At 40.4% G+C, this 16959-nt stretch overlaps 1 protein-coding gene across 26 annotated transcripts in view; it reads left to right on the forward strand.

Annotated features, from left to right (window-relative positions):
* The first annotated feature begins 17 nt into the window (after positions 1-17).
* The window catches only part of Clasp2 (cytoplasmic linker associated protein 2), a 198664-nt gene continuing 181722 nt past the window's right edge, over positions 18-16959 (forward strand). For all 26 annotated transcript variants that reach the window (XM_036192030.1, XM_036192036.1, XM_036192031.1 and 23 more), the window contains exons 1-2: positions 18-416; positions 13015-13093. In XM_036192030.1, the coding sequence (XP_036047923.1) occupies positions 222-416; positions 13015-13093 (274 nt within the window). In that variant the 5' untranslated portion in view covers positions 18-221. The remainder of the gene's footprint in view (positions 417-13014; positions 13094-16959) is intronic.

Genomic DNA, 16959 nt, shown 5'->3' on the forward strand with positions numbered 1-16959 from the left:
ACGTCGCCGGCAGCCGCAGCCTCTGAATCGGGGCTGGGACCGGGGGGCGCCGAGTTTGACTAGTTTGGGGGGTAGGTACCCCGGCGGCCGCCGTGTCCCGGGGAGCGGCGTCACCGGGTGGCGAGCGCGTCTCGGAGGTCCCACCGCCGCGGCTGGGCGGTGCTGCGAGGAAAGTTGGAGGCGAAGGGGCCACGGGCGGCTGAGGGGCGGCGGGCGCGGCCATGGAGCCCCGCGGCGCCGAGTACTTCTGCTCCCAAGTGCTGCAGAAGGACGTGAGCGGCCGGCTGCAGGCGGGCGAGGAGCTGCTGCTCTACCTCGGCGCGCCCGGCGCCATCCCAGACCTGGAGGACGACCCGAGTCGCCTGGCCAAGACCGTGGACGCGCTCACCGGCTGGGTGGGCTCGAGCAACTACCGGGTGAGCGGCGGGGCGGGCGCGCTCCTCGCCGTGGCTCTTTAACCCTGGCGCGCTGCGGCGGGGGTCCGGGGACGCGCTGGCTTCCCCCGGCTTTGGGGTACGGCCACAGGCGGCGGTTCCGTGACACGTTGCGGAGCTGCTTGGCGCTTTACAAAGTGATAACTTGCAGCCAAAGTCTTGAAGACTTTGTATGGTTTGTACACGCCTTGTGTAACGCCTGCGCCGAGACAGGGCGTTAGGATGCGGCGTGAAGTTGGCCAGTCAAGTTCATCTCTTCCGATTGATTTCTCTTTTACTTAATCTCCAGTTTCTTTTCTCTCTCCCCCCTCCTCTGCCTCCTCCAGTCCCTCCTTCTCTTTACTTCTCTCTCCCCTCCTTCCCTCCGTCTTTCCTCCATTTCCCGTCCTTCCTCCCTCCCTTCCTATTTTCTGTCTCCTCTCCCTCCCTCTCTTTTCCTCTTCCCCTCTCCCTTTCGCCTTCTTTTTTCTTTCGTAGTCTTTATAAGAAGGTTGTGTCTTCTCTCAAAAGTATCTTTAGCGCTTACTCAGGTCCTTTGCACGAAAGGACTGCTGTCTCATGGCATTATTTATTTGCTTTTCTCTTAATTGACAGCAGAAAGCGGTTGAACGCTCATTTGTCCTCTTGTTTTTCCGCAGTTGGGGACGAACTCAGATTTGAAACCATTTGCTATCAGGTTTAATTGATGCTGCAGGCAAAATGGGAATGGGGAGGAGTGGGTGAGGTCCAAGAAGGAATGGGTGTTGAGTCAGGAGCTCGTAAGGTAGCCACGGATAGAGATAAGGAAATATTCTGTAATTAGCCGGTTCCGGAGTTGTTAGCAGTTACTTTTCTGTTTAGTCTTCTGGTGGCAGTATTGCTTTAAAATGCAGGTGGGAACTTGAATGGAACATTTTTGGTAATATATTCAGTGAACAGGCTGTACTTTGAAATTTTCATCTATAGAGACAAGAAGACAAACTACAATTATGCAGATTTAATAGTTAGGATTATATGAATTATAGGAAGGATAGACCTTTACCAAGATTTAAAATAAAGTTTTAATAGCATATAATATGAATTATACACAATGGGCTTCATTGTAATATTTTCATGCATAATGTACATTCACCACCCATTACTTTTATTTTTCTACTTTTTGCTATTTCCATATAGTTCCCTTCTACTTTCATGCTTTTTTTTTCTTAAATGAATCAGTGAGCTTAATTAGGGTTACTTAAAGGAGCGTAAGTGAGGGGTCCTTTACAGGAGCATGGGCATCTTACTAGTGGCTAGATCACTGAAGAAAATGTTTCCCCAAAAGGTAATGGAGTTTTAGAATTCAGCACCTTAATGTTCCATTACATATTTTCTCTTTATTCTTACTTTTTTTTTTTTTTTAAGTTTGAGGAAAAGCTAGCTGTGGTGACAGATACCTATAATAAAGTAGTACTTGGAAGGCTCAGGGAGGAAGATCCCAAGAGCAAGGTCAGTCTGAGCTAGATAGTGAGTTTGAGGCCAAATTGGACTATATAATGAGACCCTGTCTTTGGGGAAAAAAAAAGGTTTGGGAAAAGTTAATATTCACTAAAATATGGTTACCAATCAGGGAGTATTAATTTCTTTAGAAGAAATTAGCTAGGTACCATTACTGTGTAAGAAAGGCATATGTCCACTCAGCATGGCTGGTTTATGCTGTGTTGCTGCATTGGCTGTTGTGGGCAGTCAGCCCTTTAGTAATGTTGCCCACCCTCTCCAGTGAAAACTGATGTGCTGCTGTGTTCTCCATATTGAAAGTAGGATTGCCTCCAAGCCATCACAGCCTTCAGATGTTTGTCAGCAAGTGGCAGTTGTGATAGCACAGTATCCCAAGTTTTCTGTCATGTTTCTGAGCTTCCAGTTAATTGGTTAGAATCCTTAATGTGTGCCTGAGGTTCACACATTCTTTCCATGTTCCTCACAAGATGCTGTAGCCTGAGACCGCTTAAGCAGTTGGAAGGGCCCCCAGGCTCTTACTGTGCCCTCTAAACACTTTTTGGTAGTACTGCTCACTGGTCTGTCTTTTCTCTTAGTGAATTTGCCTGTCTTCCTGCCTTGTGCCAATTCCTTGGCTCTGCTGTTAGATGCTGTGCCTTTTCTACTCAAGGGCAGGGGTCACTCAGTTTTCTCTCCTTAGGAATTACTTGTCCTCAGTACTTAATTTTTTAGCATATTTTTTCCTAATATTGTTAGAAAGAGGGCATTCTATTGTAACGAGCCTGTTATTTATTTATTTATTTATTTATTCACACAAGATCTCACTTTTTACTATGTAACCCTGGCTAGCCTGGAACTCACTGTGTAGACCAGGTTATCCTTACATCCACAGAGATCTGCCTGTGTCTGCTTCTGCCCCTTCCATGCTGGGGTCAAAGGTGTGTACCACAATTCTTGGTTTATTTTTAATTTTTATTAAATTATTTTTTATTTTATTGTTTATGTGTGTTTTGCATGCACATATGTCTGAGTGCTGTGTGCATAGCTGGTGCCCACAGAGGCCAGAAGAAGGCATTTGAATTCCTTGGAACTGGAGTTGTAACTAGAAGGTTGTAAAGTGCCCTGTAGATGCTGGAAATAGAATCTGAGTCTTCTGGAAGAGCAGCCAGTGCTCTTAACTGGTAAGTGGATATACAGATGTACAGGATTCAGGTTTTTGTTTTTTTTTTTGAGACAGGTTTTCACGTTGCTTAGGCTGGCCTTAAACTCACTGTATATCTGAGGATGTGGTAGAGGGATTCTATGAGGGATAGTCCTTTAGTTGGAAAGTAAAGGACTAACAAAAGGCCTAAGGTTTTGTAGCAGTGGTGGTGCTGAGAAGTGGACTTTTTTTTCCTGAGACGGGATGGTGGCTTGATTGAGAACGGCACCTTAGGCTCACATATCTGAATCCTCTGTGGGTGGAATGTTTAGGGAGGATTAGGAGTGTGGCCATCTTGGAGGAGGTGCGTCACTGAAGGTGGGCTTTAAGGTCTCAAAAGCCCATGCCAGCCTAGTCTTCCATTTCCCCAATTTTGGGGTCAGGATATAAGCTCTTAGCTAATGTTTTAGTGCCATGCCCATCTGTTCCCCACTGTGATGTTCATGGACTAATCCTCTGAAACTGCAAGCAAGCCCTCAATTAAATGCTGTCTCCTGTAAGTTGCCATGGTCATGGTGTTGTAACTGGAGTTTTCTCTAGTCCTGCTCGGCCCACAGCAGCTCAGACCCAAGTAAACACACAGAGACTTATATTACTTATAAACTGTATGGCCATGGCAGGCTTTTTGCTATCTAGTTCTTATGTCTTAAATTAACCCATTTCTATTAATCTATAAATTGCCATGTGGCTTGTGGCTTACTGGTACTTTACAACTTGCTTCTCATGGTGGTGGTGGCTAGCAGCATCTCCTGACTCAGCCTTCCTGTTCCTAGAATTCTTCTCTCTCTTTGTCCCACCTATACTTCCTGCCTGGCTACTGCCAATCAGCACTTTCTTTATTAGCCCCTCAGAGCAATACATTCACAGCATGCAGAGTGATATCCACAGCATGGTGTCTCTTCATAACAGCAGAACAATAACTAAGACTCAGGGTCTCTGTGTAGCTCTGGCTGGTCTGGAACTTGCTATATATATATAGACCAAGCTGGCCTCGAACTCACAGAGATCCATTTGCCTCTGCCTCCTTAGTGTTGGGATTAGAGGTGTATACCACCATATGGAGCTAAACACCTGCGATGTAATAATTTGTGGTAGGTCTAGTAGGACTTTTCTTGTGGAATGTGAAAGCCGGCTGCAGACTTTGTTTTTTTGGGTTAGTGTGAGGATTTAGAGAAACAGGAAGTAGAGTTATTGCCATCTTGAGCACTAGGATAGGCATGCTGTCTGCTGAATGGAGACCAGAGGGCGAAGGAAGAGTAAAGTTTGGTTTTGACAAGGCTTCTTTTAGTTCTCGATTCTCATCTTCTTGGTTCTTCTTTTATGGTCCTCATTTGATGAAATGCGGTCGTGGTTAACTCAGCTCTCCTTCATACCTGAGCCAGTGCTATTGAAGATAGATGGGGAAACCACTAAACTTCTAGAACTGGCTTGATTTAAAGTCCTGGACTTTAGGGTGGCTCCTAGGAGTTGGTTCTCTACTTCGGCCATTTGGGTTTCAGGGATTGAACTCAGGTTGTCAGACTCGGCTGTAAGTACCTGTTGAACCATCATCTCCTCAATCCCAGGCCTGACTTACTAACTCTTAGTTTTAAGATTAAAAACAAACAAAACAAAACCCTTAAAGTTTGGCTTTAATTGAAGAATCTAAAAACAGTTCTTGTTTTTTGTTTGTTGCAGTTTGTTTTGTGTTCAGAGTCAGGTAAATTGGAGCAGTTTGTGTGTGTGTTAGGCTCCTGACTGGGTCTAAGTTTAGGCTTGTTTTGTTTTCAAAGGGCTGGTGTAGCTCAGTGGTATACCACCTGCATAGCATGCATGAGGCCCTGCATGCACTGCAAAAATTAAAATAAATAAAATGGGTCACTTTTATAAAATGCACTGTTAAGAATAACTTCTTTTTTGTTTGTTTGTTTTGTTTTTTGAGACAGGATTTCTCTGTGTAGCCCTGACTGTCCTGAAACTTACTCTGTAGGCCAGCCAGGCTAGCCTTGAACTAACAGAGATCCACCTACCTCTGCCTCCCAAGTGCTGGGATTAAAGCCATTCACCACCTCTGTTTGGCTAAACAGTAACTTCATTTTTAATGAAAGTAATTTTCATTTGTGTCTTTGATCTGGTTTTTGCTTAATTTTTGTAAGTGATGTAATGTGTAAGTTGAAACATTTGTTTTGCATGCTGACATCTAATCATAGCAACATTTGTTTAAAGATTAATTTCTTTATTGAATGCCTTTGTACAGTGGTTAGATATCAGTTAGCTAGTTTTTGTCTATTTTGTATTGTCTTCTATTTCATGAAACTCTGTTCAGTCTTTTTAATAGCTATACTTCCTTTTTAAGAAATTAATTAATTAATTTATGTATATGGGTGTTTTGCCTGCATATATGTCTGTGACCACATACATGCCTTGTTTCTTAGGCCAGAATTGGGCATTGGCTCTCCTGGTACTAGAGTTAGGGTCTGTTATGAACTGCCATGTGGCCTCAACTGGCCTTGAACCCATGTTCTCTGGAAGAGCAGTCAGTGCTCTTAACTGCTGAGCCATCTCTCCAGTCCCAGCTATATTTTCTTGATTGCTGTAGCATCATATAAAGTCTTGAAATCAGTTAATTTGATTGAGGTTTTTTTTTTATTCAGTATTGATATGGGTGTACTATTTATTTATTTGTTTGTTTATTTTAAGACCAGTTTGTCTCTGAACAAATAAATCCTGCTGTGAGTTTGATTTAGATTGCATTTTTCCAATCCTGAACTTATTTAGCTCATCTTACATTATTTTATTAGCATTTTGTATTTCCTATAGTTGTTCTAAGTATTTTCTGGGTGTACTAGTTCTGGGTGTACTTGTTCTGTGACAGAATCCTTCAGGGAGGAAGGATGTCAGTTCATCTTGGTCTGGGAGGCGTGGAGGCTGGGGCTGTTCTGTTTGTAGCCGTGGGAACCTGTGGTATGGCTGCTTCATGTCCTGGTGGATCAAGGAGCTTAGAGTTCAAGCCAGAACCAGAGGTGTGCATCAACTTCTAGGCATGTCTCCAGCAATTCATTTCTGCTAGATAGGTCATAATCCCAAAGTTTTCATAAGCTCTCAAGGCAGTGCCACTACCTGGGGACCAGGTGTTCAAACCCTTGACTCTTTGGGGTCCATGTGACATCCAGACTGTAACATGTTTCTTCAAGGTTTTGAATGCTAGTGTGTAGAGACATTGTTTTTGCAGCAGGGTCTCATTCTGCAGCTCAGGTTGACCTTCTATTTGTGATTTCCATGCTTTAAGTTTTTGGGTACTAGAATCATAGCAATGATTTCCACAATTGATTTGTTTCATTTTGAGACAGGGTCTAAAGAAAGCTCTATCCAGACTGCCCTGGAACTTGCTATATAGACTTGTCGCTTCCTCTGCTGAGACTAGAGGTGTGCACCACCACTCCTAGCACAGTGGACTTTTTTTTTTTTTCCCGAGACAGGGTTTCTCTGTGTAACACAATTGACTTTTATAGCAACCTGTAATCTCAGGGCTTTATTGAACTCATTAGTTTTAATATTCACTTCGAATATCAGTCATTTTAGTGATTACTTACTTATTTTTGAGACATGATCTCATGTAACCCAGACTGGCCTTGGACTTTCTTTGTAGGCAAGGATGGTCTTGAATTCCTTCTCTTTTTTTCTTTGTTTTGTTTTGTTGTTTGGTCAGCTCTGTGGTCCTGAATTCTTTTTTGATCATCCTGCATTTCTTCCTGAATTCTGGGGTTATGGTTGGGCCATAGCACCTGCTGTATGCAATGCTGGGCATCTTATGCCAAGTCAGTCAAGATTTCTATCAATTGAACTACAGCCATAGTCCCTCTCTTTTGTTTGTTTTAATATTTATTTAAGTTTTTTATTATTGTTATGATGATTGTGTTAGGTTTTGTTTGTTTGTTTTTACAACTTGGCACAAGCTAGAGTCATTTGAGAAAAGGGAACCTCAATTGAGAAAATGCCTCCATCAGATTGGCCTGTAGGCAAGTCTGTGAGGCATTTTCTTGATTAATTTTAGATTGATGTGGGAGGGTTGTAGCTGGAGTTTTCCTGGTCCTGCCTGGCCCAGGGTCAGGACAAATCTCTTACCCGCCAGTCCCGCAGGTGCTCAGACCCAACCCAGTAAACACACAGAGACTTATATTACTTATAAACTGTATGGCCGTGACAGGCTTCTTGCTAACTGTTCTTATATCTTAAATCAACCCATTTCTATTAATCTATAAGTTGCCACGTGGCTGATGGCTTACCAGTATCTTAATATCTTCTCATACCGGTGGCTGGCAGCGTCTCTCTGCCTCAGCCTTTCACTTCTCAGAATTCTCTTCTCTGCTTGTCCTGCCTATACTTCTTGCCTGGCTACTGGTCAATCAGCATTTTATTTATACAGAGCCATGTCCACAGCAGAGGGTCCAGACTACCATGAGCAGTGCCACTTCTGTGCAGGTGGTCCTGTGCTAATAAAAGCAAGTTGAGTGAGCCATGAGGAACAAGCCAGTAGTAGGAAGAAGTATTTCTCCATTGCCTCTGCCTTCAGGGTCTTTTTTTTTTTTTTTTTTTTTCCTTTTTTGAAGCATGGTCTCTCCACGTAGCCCTGGCTGTCCTGGAATTCAGTATGTAGAGCAGACTGGCCTTAAACTTACAGAGATTCAGCTGCCTCTGCCTCCGAAGTGCTGGGATGCACTACTATGCACAAAGGTTCATGTCTTGATTTTCTGCCCTGACTTGCCTTAATGATGAGTTTTAAAGGTTACAGTGTAAACTGTAAGATGAAGTTAACTCTTTCCTCCCAAGTTGCTTTGGTCATGGTGTTAATCACAGTAGTAGATACCCAACTAGGACAGTGAGTGAGTGAGTGAGTGAGTGAGTGAGTGAGTGTGTGTGTGTGTGTGTGTGTGTGTGTTGGGGAGGGGATGGTGTGCTGGTGGGGTGGGGAATACACATATGCCATGGTGTGCATGTGGAGGCCAAGGGTAACTTTGTGGAATTGGTTGTCTCCATCCTCTCCATCTTTATGTGGGTCCCAGAGGTTGAACTCAGTTTACTGGTCCTCTTTTTGCCATTTTTCAATAAAATGTATTTTTTTGTTTTTGTTTTTTTCTTTTTTCTTTTTTCTTTTTTCTTTTTTTTTTTTTTTGAGATTCTTACTATGTAGCTTTTGCTGTCCTAGAACTTGCTAGGTGGACCAGGCTGGCTTATGCTTCCCAAAATTTATACCTGTGTGCTAAAATTACTCATTTAGTTACGCATGTTGTCTGGTTTTTGTTGTTGTTGTTGTTGTTTGTTGTTTGCTTTTAAAATTGTTTTTTTAACTCCCTGTGGAGCACAGCCTCCATGATTGCTGTTCTCTGTCATGTCCAGTGTCTGTAGTGCTGGAGATTAAACTCGGGGCTCATGTATGAGAAGCAAACTCTAGCAACTAGCCTGTATTTGGAGCCCCTTTAGTCACTGTTATTTTAGAATAAGGTTGTCTTTGGTCCCTGTTGGTCACCACTCCACTTACCCTCTGCTAGGGACTGAACCAAGGCTTTTCAGGTCTGCACCCTGTGCTGCAAACACATTAATCATTGCTTTAAACTTACACTTCGGATCTGTACATTGTATTTTGTTTGTTGATGACTTTGCCCTTGATTGTCCCAATCTCCTACCTTTTATTCTTTTCTGTGTCTCATACTTCTTAGTTGAAAAAATTGTGGAGTAGTCAAGAAACTTAAGAATAAATTAAATAGTAGTTATCTTTGAAATAGCACCTTTTCCTTCTGCTGTACTTCTAGTGTAATGCTGTGTAATCAGTCTAGTCAGGAATTGAGTTAGGTCTGTGTAGCTGGAGCCTTTTCTTTGTCCCACTTGGTCCCGCAGCAGCTTATAAAATAATCATTCAGGGGCTTAATATTAATTACAAACTGTTTGGCCTATGGCTCAGTCTTATTACTAGCTAGTTCTTACATTTTAAATTAACCTATTTATATTAATCTTATGTATTGCCTTGTGGCCAGTGTCTTACCGGTACTTTCATATCGTGCTTCTTGGGCTGCTAGCTGGCGTGTCCCTGACTCCACCTTCTTCTTCCTATCTCTCTGTTTGGATTTCTTGCCTTGCTATAGACCAGAGCAGCTTCTTTATTAACCACTGGTAATAAAACATATTCACAGCATATAGAAAGATATCCCACAGCATTTCCCCTTTTCTGTCTGATCAAAAAGGAAGGTTTTAACTTTAACATAGTAAAATTACATATAACAAAACAGTTACAAGCAAGAATTACAGTTATGGCTGGGCAGGGTGCCACATACCTTTAATCCCAGCACTCAAGAGGCAGAGGCAGGTGGATCTCTGTTAGTTCGAGGCCAGCCTGGTCTATGGAGTGAGTTCCAGGATAGCCTCCAAGGCTACACAGAGAAACCTTGTCTTGAAAAACAAACAAACAACAAAAAGAAAGAAAGAAAGAAAAAAAAGAATTACAGTTACAATATTTAGTCTACTTGTATTTGACAAAATTAGAGAAAAACATTTAATTATCATATCTTGGTGAATCTAAAATTTTATATCTAATTTACCTCTTACCATAACTAAGCAAAATTATAATTATAACTATCTAGTCTTTTAATTTTATCAAAGACCCGAGAAAGAAAATTATATTACCCAATAAGCAAGAAGTACAAGCAAGTGACTTCTAAAAAATGCAAGAAATGATAGAAATAGCTGGTTACCTGGAAAGTCACCCAGTGTTTCTCTGCAACGTTGGGGCATCCATTTTTGGTTATAGGCCTAGAATATCTGACAGACCATTTTCAGAAGCAGGAAAATTTGAAAGGCTGTCCTACCCTGTCTTGGCAAGGTTCAGCAGTCACTTTTCCTATGTCCTGCTCGTTCAGCAGGCAAGAGCAGTTCTTTGCCCAATTGGCCATTTATATCAAGAAGACAAACTTCATATGTAGTGAATTTGATGTCCAAAATCCTCTCGTGAGTAGATTGGTACTGTCAGGAGCAATCGTGTCTTATGTCAACAGAATTCTAAGTTATTAAAACATTTACATGTCACATTCTCTAGGTCTTGAAGTTTTTGAAGATTACCTATCCATCTGAGATATATCTGTTTATCTAGAAACCTAACTAATATGACAGTGAGTTTGACAAGCATGGGCGACTATTAACCTGTATTTTTTATCAACCTATGTAGCTTAAAGACTAAAGCTTCATATTATAAAATAAACAGTCCCAAAACAGATGTATAACCTAAGGACAATGACCTCGAAATTGTGACAGTATACAAAAATATCTTAGGGTAGAAATGTATAGTGCAATATGATAGAATATCCTTAATTTGTTTTTTTTTTGTTGTTGTTGTTGTTTTGTTTGTTTGTTTGTTTGTTTGGGTTTGTTTTGTTTTGTTTTTTAGTGGGTTTTTTTTTTTTTGGTTCTTTTTGTTTTTCGAGACAGGGTTTCTCTGTGTAGCTTTGGAGCTTGTCCTAGAACTCACTCAGTAGACCAGGCTAGCCTCGAACTCACAGAGATTCACCTGCCTCTGCCTCCTGAGTGCTGGGATTAAAGGCATGTGCCACCACCGCCTGACCTGTAATTTGTATCAATATATAAAATATCCTAAACATAAGTAGAACATACACACATTATGACAAATATAGTTTTACTTTTGTATCAATATACAAAAATATTTTAATCAGAAGTAGGAACATATGCACTATATGACAAGTAGAGTTTTGATTTTGTATCATTATACAAGTTAAACAGGAATAGAAAAATAATTTTACATTTGTAACAATATAAAAAAATCTATACTAATGTAAATTATCTAAAACTGATAGTTGCTAATTTAGTTTACAAGTAGATACAATAATCTATTTTATTATCTTATCCTATCTATCCTCCTTTTTTCTTTAGAAAGAGATTGACTATAACCATTAACCATTTATAACCAACCCCTTTTAAATGAAAATAAATATTTATAAACAATATTTTGGGAATTGGCTTAGTTCATTTTTATAGTACTTCCTGCTAATTGGGGGCCTTCTGATTGGGGGCCCAGCTAGCTCAGTCAGTAGAGCATGGGATTCTTAATTCAGGGTCATGGGTTCCCTCCACAACAGGTCTATATTATAGTTATATATATGTTATAGTTGCTATTGGTTTCTATTTGCTTCTGGTTCTTCTGGGTTAGTCTGATAGGGAGTTTTCTTCAGTATTTCTGATCAACCCTATTTCCTGTAAGACCCTCTTCCCTATGCTCTTGTTCTTGGTAGCCTGATTGTGAGGTGTGGGGCCAGTCTCCTAATTTTTCTGGCCCAGATTCAGTCTTTGGAGGCTCTTTGCCCAAAGCCTTCAGGTGAGGCTTTATCAGAGACAACCCCTCACCTGGATAGTTTGGATTGACGATGGTTTTCTGTCTCATTCTAAGGTAGACAGCTTTGTGTCTTGCTCCTTCCCTCCACTACAGTTTATATGCCTGTGCCCTAGCCATTGAGCACTGCATCTTCTTCACTCAGTACTTAGGTGAAGCTATTCTTTCCTAGAAGACAAGGGCACTGAAAGCATTGATGCCTTTCCTGCATAGGCCGTACTCTTCCCCAAGACCTCCACCAGCTGCAGTGGGTTTTAATGATAGAGTAATCTTGTGTGGGTCAAACTGGAGTCTGAGAGTGGGTATGAACTCTCCTGTGCAGAGCTCTGGGTATTTAAGAGTTTTCTTGCTAAGGACTGGAGACATGATTCAGCAGTTAAGAACTGCTCTTCCCAGAGGACACAGGGTCAGTTCCCAGCACTCATATGTTGGCTCACAACTTTCTATAACTCCAATTCCAAGGGGATCTAACACTTTTCTGGTCTCCATAGACACTGCATGCCTGTGGTGCACAGACATACATAAACGAAATAACCATATACACAAAAACAATAAAGAAGATACTCAAAAATACTTAAAAAAGAGTTTCCATGCTAGCCCACAATCAGCTACTAACAATTTGTTAAATCCAGTGGAACTCTTCTTATCCCATGTCCCATGGCTTCAGTTGCCTCCTGTGGCTTGCAGACTGGCTGGGCATACTACAACAGTGGTTTTCAACCTTCAGGGATTGATCAGTCTTTCACAGGGCTTGCCTAAGACCATCAGAAAACACAGATATTACAGTATGATTCAAAACAGTAACAACATTACAGTTAGAAAGTAGCAACAAAATAATGTTATCATCCGGGGTCCCCACAACATGAGGAACCGTATTAAAGGGTCACAGCACTAGGAAGGGTGAGAACCACTGTTTGACAACCTCAGCTTTCTCATGCATTCAAGAACAGTTACTATTTTGTAGATAAATATTTTTTTCTTACTGTAATATGACTGATTTTATTTTCCAGTCTTTACATTCTAAACAGAAACTGAAATTCCTTTGTGATCAAAGGTATTATTGGATTTCTTACTGTTTTATTTAGGACACATTGCAAAATGAAAAGTATAGTCACTAAACTTCTGTGTAACCATTACCTAATTAATCAGTTACTAAATTTTTGCCAAATGTGCTTTATCACTATTTTCCTATACATTTACAAATTGTTACTACTGATGTGTTTAAGAGTAGAATACTCAACGCCATTACTGCCTACCTCTGAATACATCAATCTTACTAAAACTTTAAAAATTAATTTTATTATTTTGAACTGGGGTCTCACTGTGTACCTGTGGCTAGTCTGGAACTCACTGTGTGGACTAGGTTGGCCTTGAACTCATAGAGATCTTCCTGTCTCTGCTTCCTGAGTGTGGAATTAAAGGCCTGTGGTACCATACCCAACTAAACCTCATTTTTAAAAAAAGTTAGTAATATGCTGTATATTAAAAATTATATACTGATCTTACAGTATGTGTCAGTAATTTGTATTCATTAAGTCTCTTTCTGTTTGCAGGTATCATTATTAGGATTGGAGATTTTAAGTGCCTTTGTGGATAGACTGTCGACACGATTTAAATCTTATGTACCAATGGGTAAGTTCACTTTAAGAATTATTGTGGAGTTTGATATAGTGACTTTTTCTTTGAGTTTTTGTTAAACAGAATTAGTTTCTGTAAATTTAGAAAACATGTAGTTTGGGGACTGGAGTGATGATTGATTCAGTAGTTAAAGCTCTTGCTCTCCAGAAGGCCTGAGTTAGATTCTCAGCACTCACAGCAGGCGGTTCCCAACCATTTCTAATTTTAGCTCTAGGAGATCTGATGCTCTCTTCTAGTCTTTGAAGGTACTTGTACACACACAGCACACACAGACACATAGACACATTAAATTAAAGTCAATTAAAAAAATAATTTGAGCTGGCCGATAGTGGTACATGCCTTTAATCCCAGCAATCAGGAGGTAGAGGTGCAGTAGGATCTCTGTGAGTTTGAGGCCAGCCTGGTCTACAGAATGAGTTCCAGGCTACACAGAGAAACCCTGTCTGTCTGTCTGTCTATCTATCTGTCTAATCTATCTATATATATTTTTTTTCCTCCTACAGCTCAGCACTTTAGCATTTTAGTTTACTCAAAAGGAGTTGAAAGCTTCTTAAATAGATAATTACAGTTCTGCAGAAAGCAAAAGCAACAAGACAACACAACCTTCTGGATACTGTTAATAAGTATTTATGTCATGTGCTCATCTTTTTTAGTGTATCTCATTTTTTGTAAAATGACAAAATTTATAATATAACTTACATGCTATGGGGTTCTTTTTTTGTGTGTGTTTTTATTGTTTTGAGACAGAGTCTCAATGTATGGCCTTGGCAGGCCTGGAACTCACTATGTAAACCACGCTGGCCTCAAACTTTGCCTACTGCCTTTGCCTCTTAAGTGCTGGAATTAAAGGCGTGCGCCACCATGCCAGCTACATTGCTATTTTTCACACTATCTATGGAGATGTCTGTTCAGACCAATATTTTATGAAATATAGTAACAGTGTGTTACATCAAAATGAAAGAAATATAAAGCCTTGCTTTTGTCTTGTTTGATGCGGAGCCTGAGTCTTGCACACTAAGCACACAACGTTAACCCTGAGCTTTACTCCAGTCCCACAAGTTCTTATTATTAGGTTGAATAAAGTTCCTGTGGTTAGATTGTCCCAGAAGCCCCCATCAATACTGTTTCCTTATCACGGTTTGTTGGCTTTACTCTGAGCAGCAGTTGGACATGTTTGCTGCATGCTCACTGTGCTACTTGAAGCCGCTGCTCTGCAGGATACAGTTATGCAGTTGGCTTTGACTAAACACGTGTGATATTCCTGTGCACTTAGAATGCTTTATGAATGAGTTTGGTACTATTTTATAGCAACATACAGAAATACAACCTTAAATTGTGGCTTTCTTTTGTGGTTTAAGTTAATGCCCACAATGTCAACATATTATTACACTTACTTTCAAATATCTTTGATAAACTTTTTCATGTTTGATATGCCACCAAATTGTGTCAATTTTTCTATTTTTCTTTTCTGTTTTCTCAAATAGGTTTCTTGGGTTTCACTTTTAATCACTACTTGGTAGTTCACACCCTTAGTATTAATGGCTTCTGAAGAGAAATTTTTTACTGTCTGTGTCCTGCTTAAAACTGATAGTAGATGTTTAAAAACCACACTTTGAAAACATGTTTGTTTTTGAGTGCATAAATGAGAATTTTAAAAATAAAGTTTCATACTTTGGACTTTGAGAAATTGGATGATAAGGTGTGCCTGATCTTCTCTTATGTGTAATTATGAGTTGAAGTTGAATTACAACTTCCTTTTACTTGGGTCCATAGAGCTTTACTTTGCTTTTTATTTATTTTTTATTTTTATTCTTTATTTTGGTCTTACTGCATAGCTACTGTTAGTCAATATTGTTTTCACTTTGAAGATCCTTTGTAAAACTTGAACTTGTTATTTCTTGCGAGCTCATGTGCTATGATAGGAAAACTTGATCTTAATTTGCTGCCATTTATTGCAATCCTTCTTTAAAAGTATTGATTGGACCGGGCGGTGGTGGCGCATTCCTGTAATCCCAGCACTCGGGAGGCAGAGGCAGGCGGATCTCTGTGAGTTCCAGGGCAGGCAGATCTCTGTGAGTTCGAGGCCAGCCTGGTCTACAGAGTGAGTTCTAGGAAAGGCACAAAGCTACACAGAGAAATCCTGTCTCCAAAAACAAACAAACAAACAAACAAACAAACAAACAAATAAATAATAAAAGTATTGGTTGTGTATCTGAAAGAGTATTATCACATATTTCTGACTTGGAGAGTAGACAGTATGTCTGCATGTTCTTCAAGAACTGGAGTACCTCAAATTTGCTTTCTTGTTTAGTCCTATCACAGGCCTTAAAGAGACTACCTAATTCTGTACAGGGCCAATACAATGGCTTAGTGGGTAAAAGTGTTTGTCAACAGCCTGATGACCTGAGTTCCATTCCCAGAGCCCACATGGTATAAAGAACTTAAGTGTTCATAATATCCCAGTGAGAGCCCCTTGCAAAAAACCAGTTTTTCCTTTGCCAGCTGGTGTCAGTTGCAGATAGCTTCTTCGTGAGGGTGGGAGCCTGTCCACTTTCCTTTGTCAGTGCTGCTGTCCCATTTCACTTGAACTCAGGTAGTCCTGTGCGTGCTGCAACATCTGTGAATTCATGTGTACATCAGTCCTTTGTACATTAAAAGTAAAAATGTGTTCTTGAAACATTGGAAGTACTGTTCCATTTCATCTCTAGTTCCAAAAGAGATTTGCACGTAGCTCAGTCTTTAGAGTGTTAGATACGGTTCTGAAGAGAGTATGGACCCAGTGTCTTGCTTCATAAGTGATCTGTTCACACTGAGGCTGATCACTAACTCTGGTTTATGGTAACCAAGTTTAATAAAGTTGTAGTATAAAAATTGAGCAGATAGGGCTGGAGAGATGGCTCAGTGGTTAAGAGCACCGACTGCTCTTCCAGAGGTCCTGAGTTCAGTTCCCAGCAACCACATGGTGGCTCACAACCACCTGTAATGAGATCTGGTGCCCTCTTCTGGCCTGCAGGGACACATGCAGACAGAACATTGTATACATAATAAATAAATAAATCTTTAAAAAAAAAAAAAATTGAACAGACAGTCTAAACCCTAAATGGTGTAATAGGGTGCCAGAGTCTTCAGGACATTCAGTCCTGATCTTTATGTCTTGTAGATTAATTTTACATTTTATAATACCAATAGAATGAAACTACTAACACCTACACTTCAGTTTTCAGTATTTCACCTCAAGGTACAGTCTGTGGTAAATTGATACATTTGTTTAAATTCTCTGAGTTTACAGAGTGGCAGTCTCTTTCTGGGTGCCTAGTAAAGACACAGTGTTCACTGTAGTTATTAATGATTCACAGGTCATATGTGAACAGGTCTTTAGTGTATATTGCTGACAGTTCCAAATGCTTATTATATTTTTTCCTGTTTACTTCATCTTCTCTCTAGTCATGAGGGGTAAACAAGGAAACTTTGAAGTTTAGGAAAATTTGCTGCCTCCTGTAATTAATAATTAGGTACAACTAAATAAAATGTTGTCTCCAAGAGAATAAGTGTACAAAGGGCTTTAGGAGCTAGTGCGGCAACCCCGCAGGTAAAGGTGCTTGCCACACCAGCCTGTTGACCTGAGTTTGATCCCAAGAACCCGTGCGAAGGTGTGAGGAGAGAACTGACTTCATGAAGTTGTCCTCTGACCTTCCCACCTGTGTGTGTCAAGGCATAGGTGCTCGTATGTACACTTGTGCACACATACACACAACTAAAAATTTCAGTACAAAAGTAATGATATTTTTGTTTAATACAATATGATGCTCATGTACTACAGTTATTAAAGGTTTTTAAATGTTTATATTCTATAAAAAGTG

The sequence above is a fragment of the Onychomys torridus genome, chromosome 7 (assembly GCF_903995425.1).
Source record: "Onychomys torridus chromosome 7, mOncTor1.1, whole genome shotgun sequence".
NCBI lineage: Eukaryota > Metazoa > Chordata > Mammalia > Rodentia > Cricetidae > Onychomys > Onychomys torridus.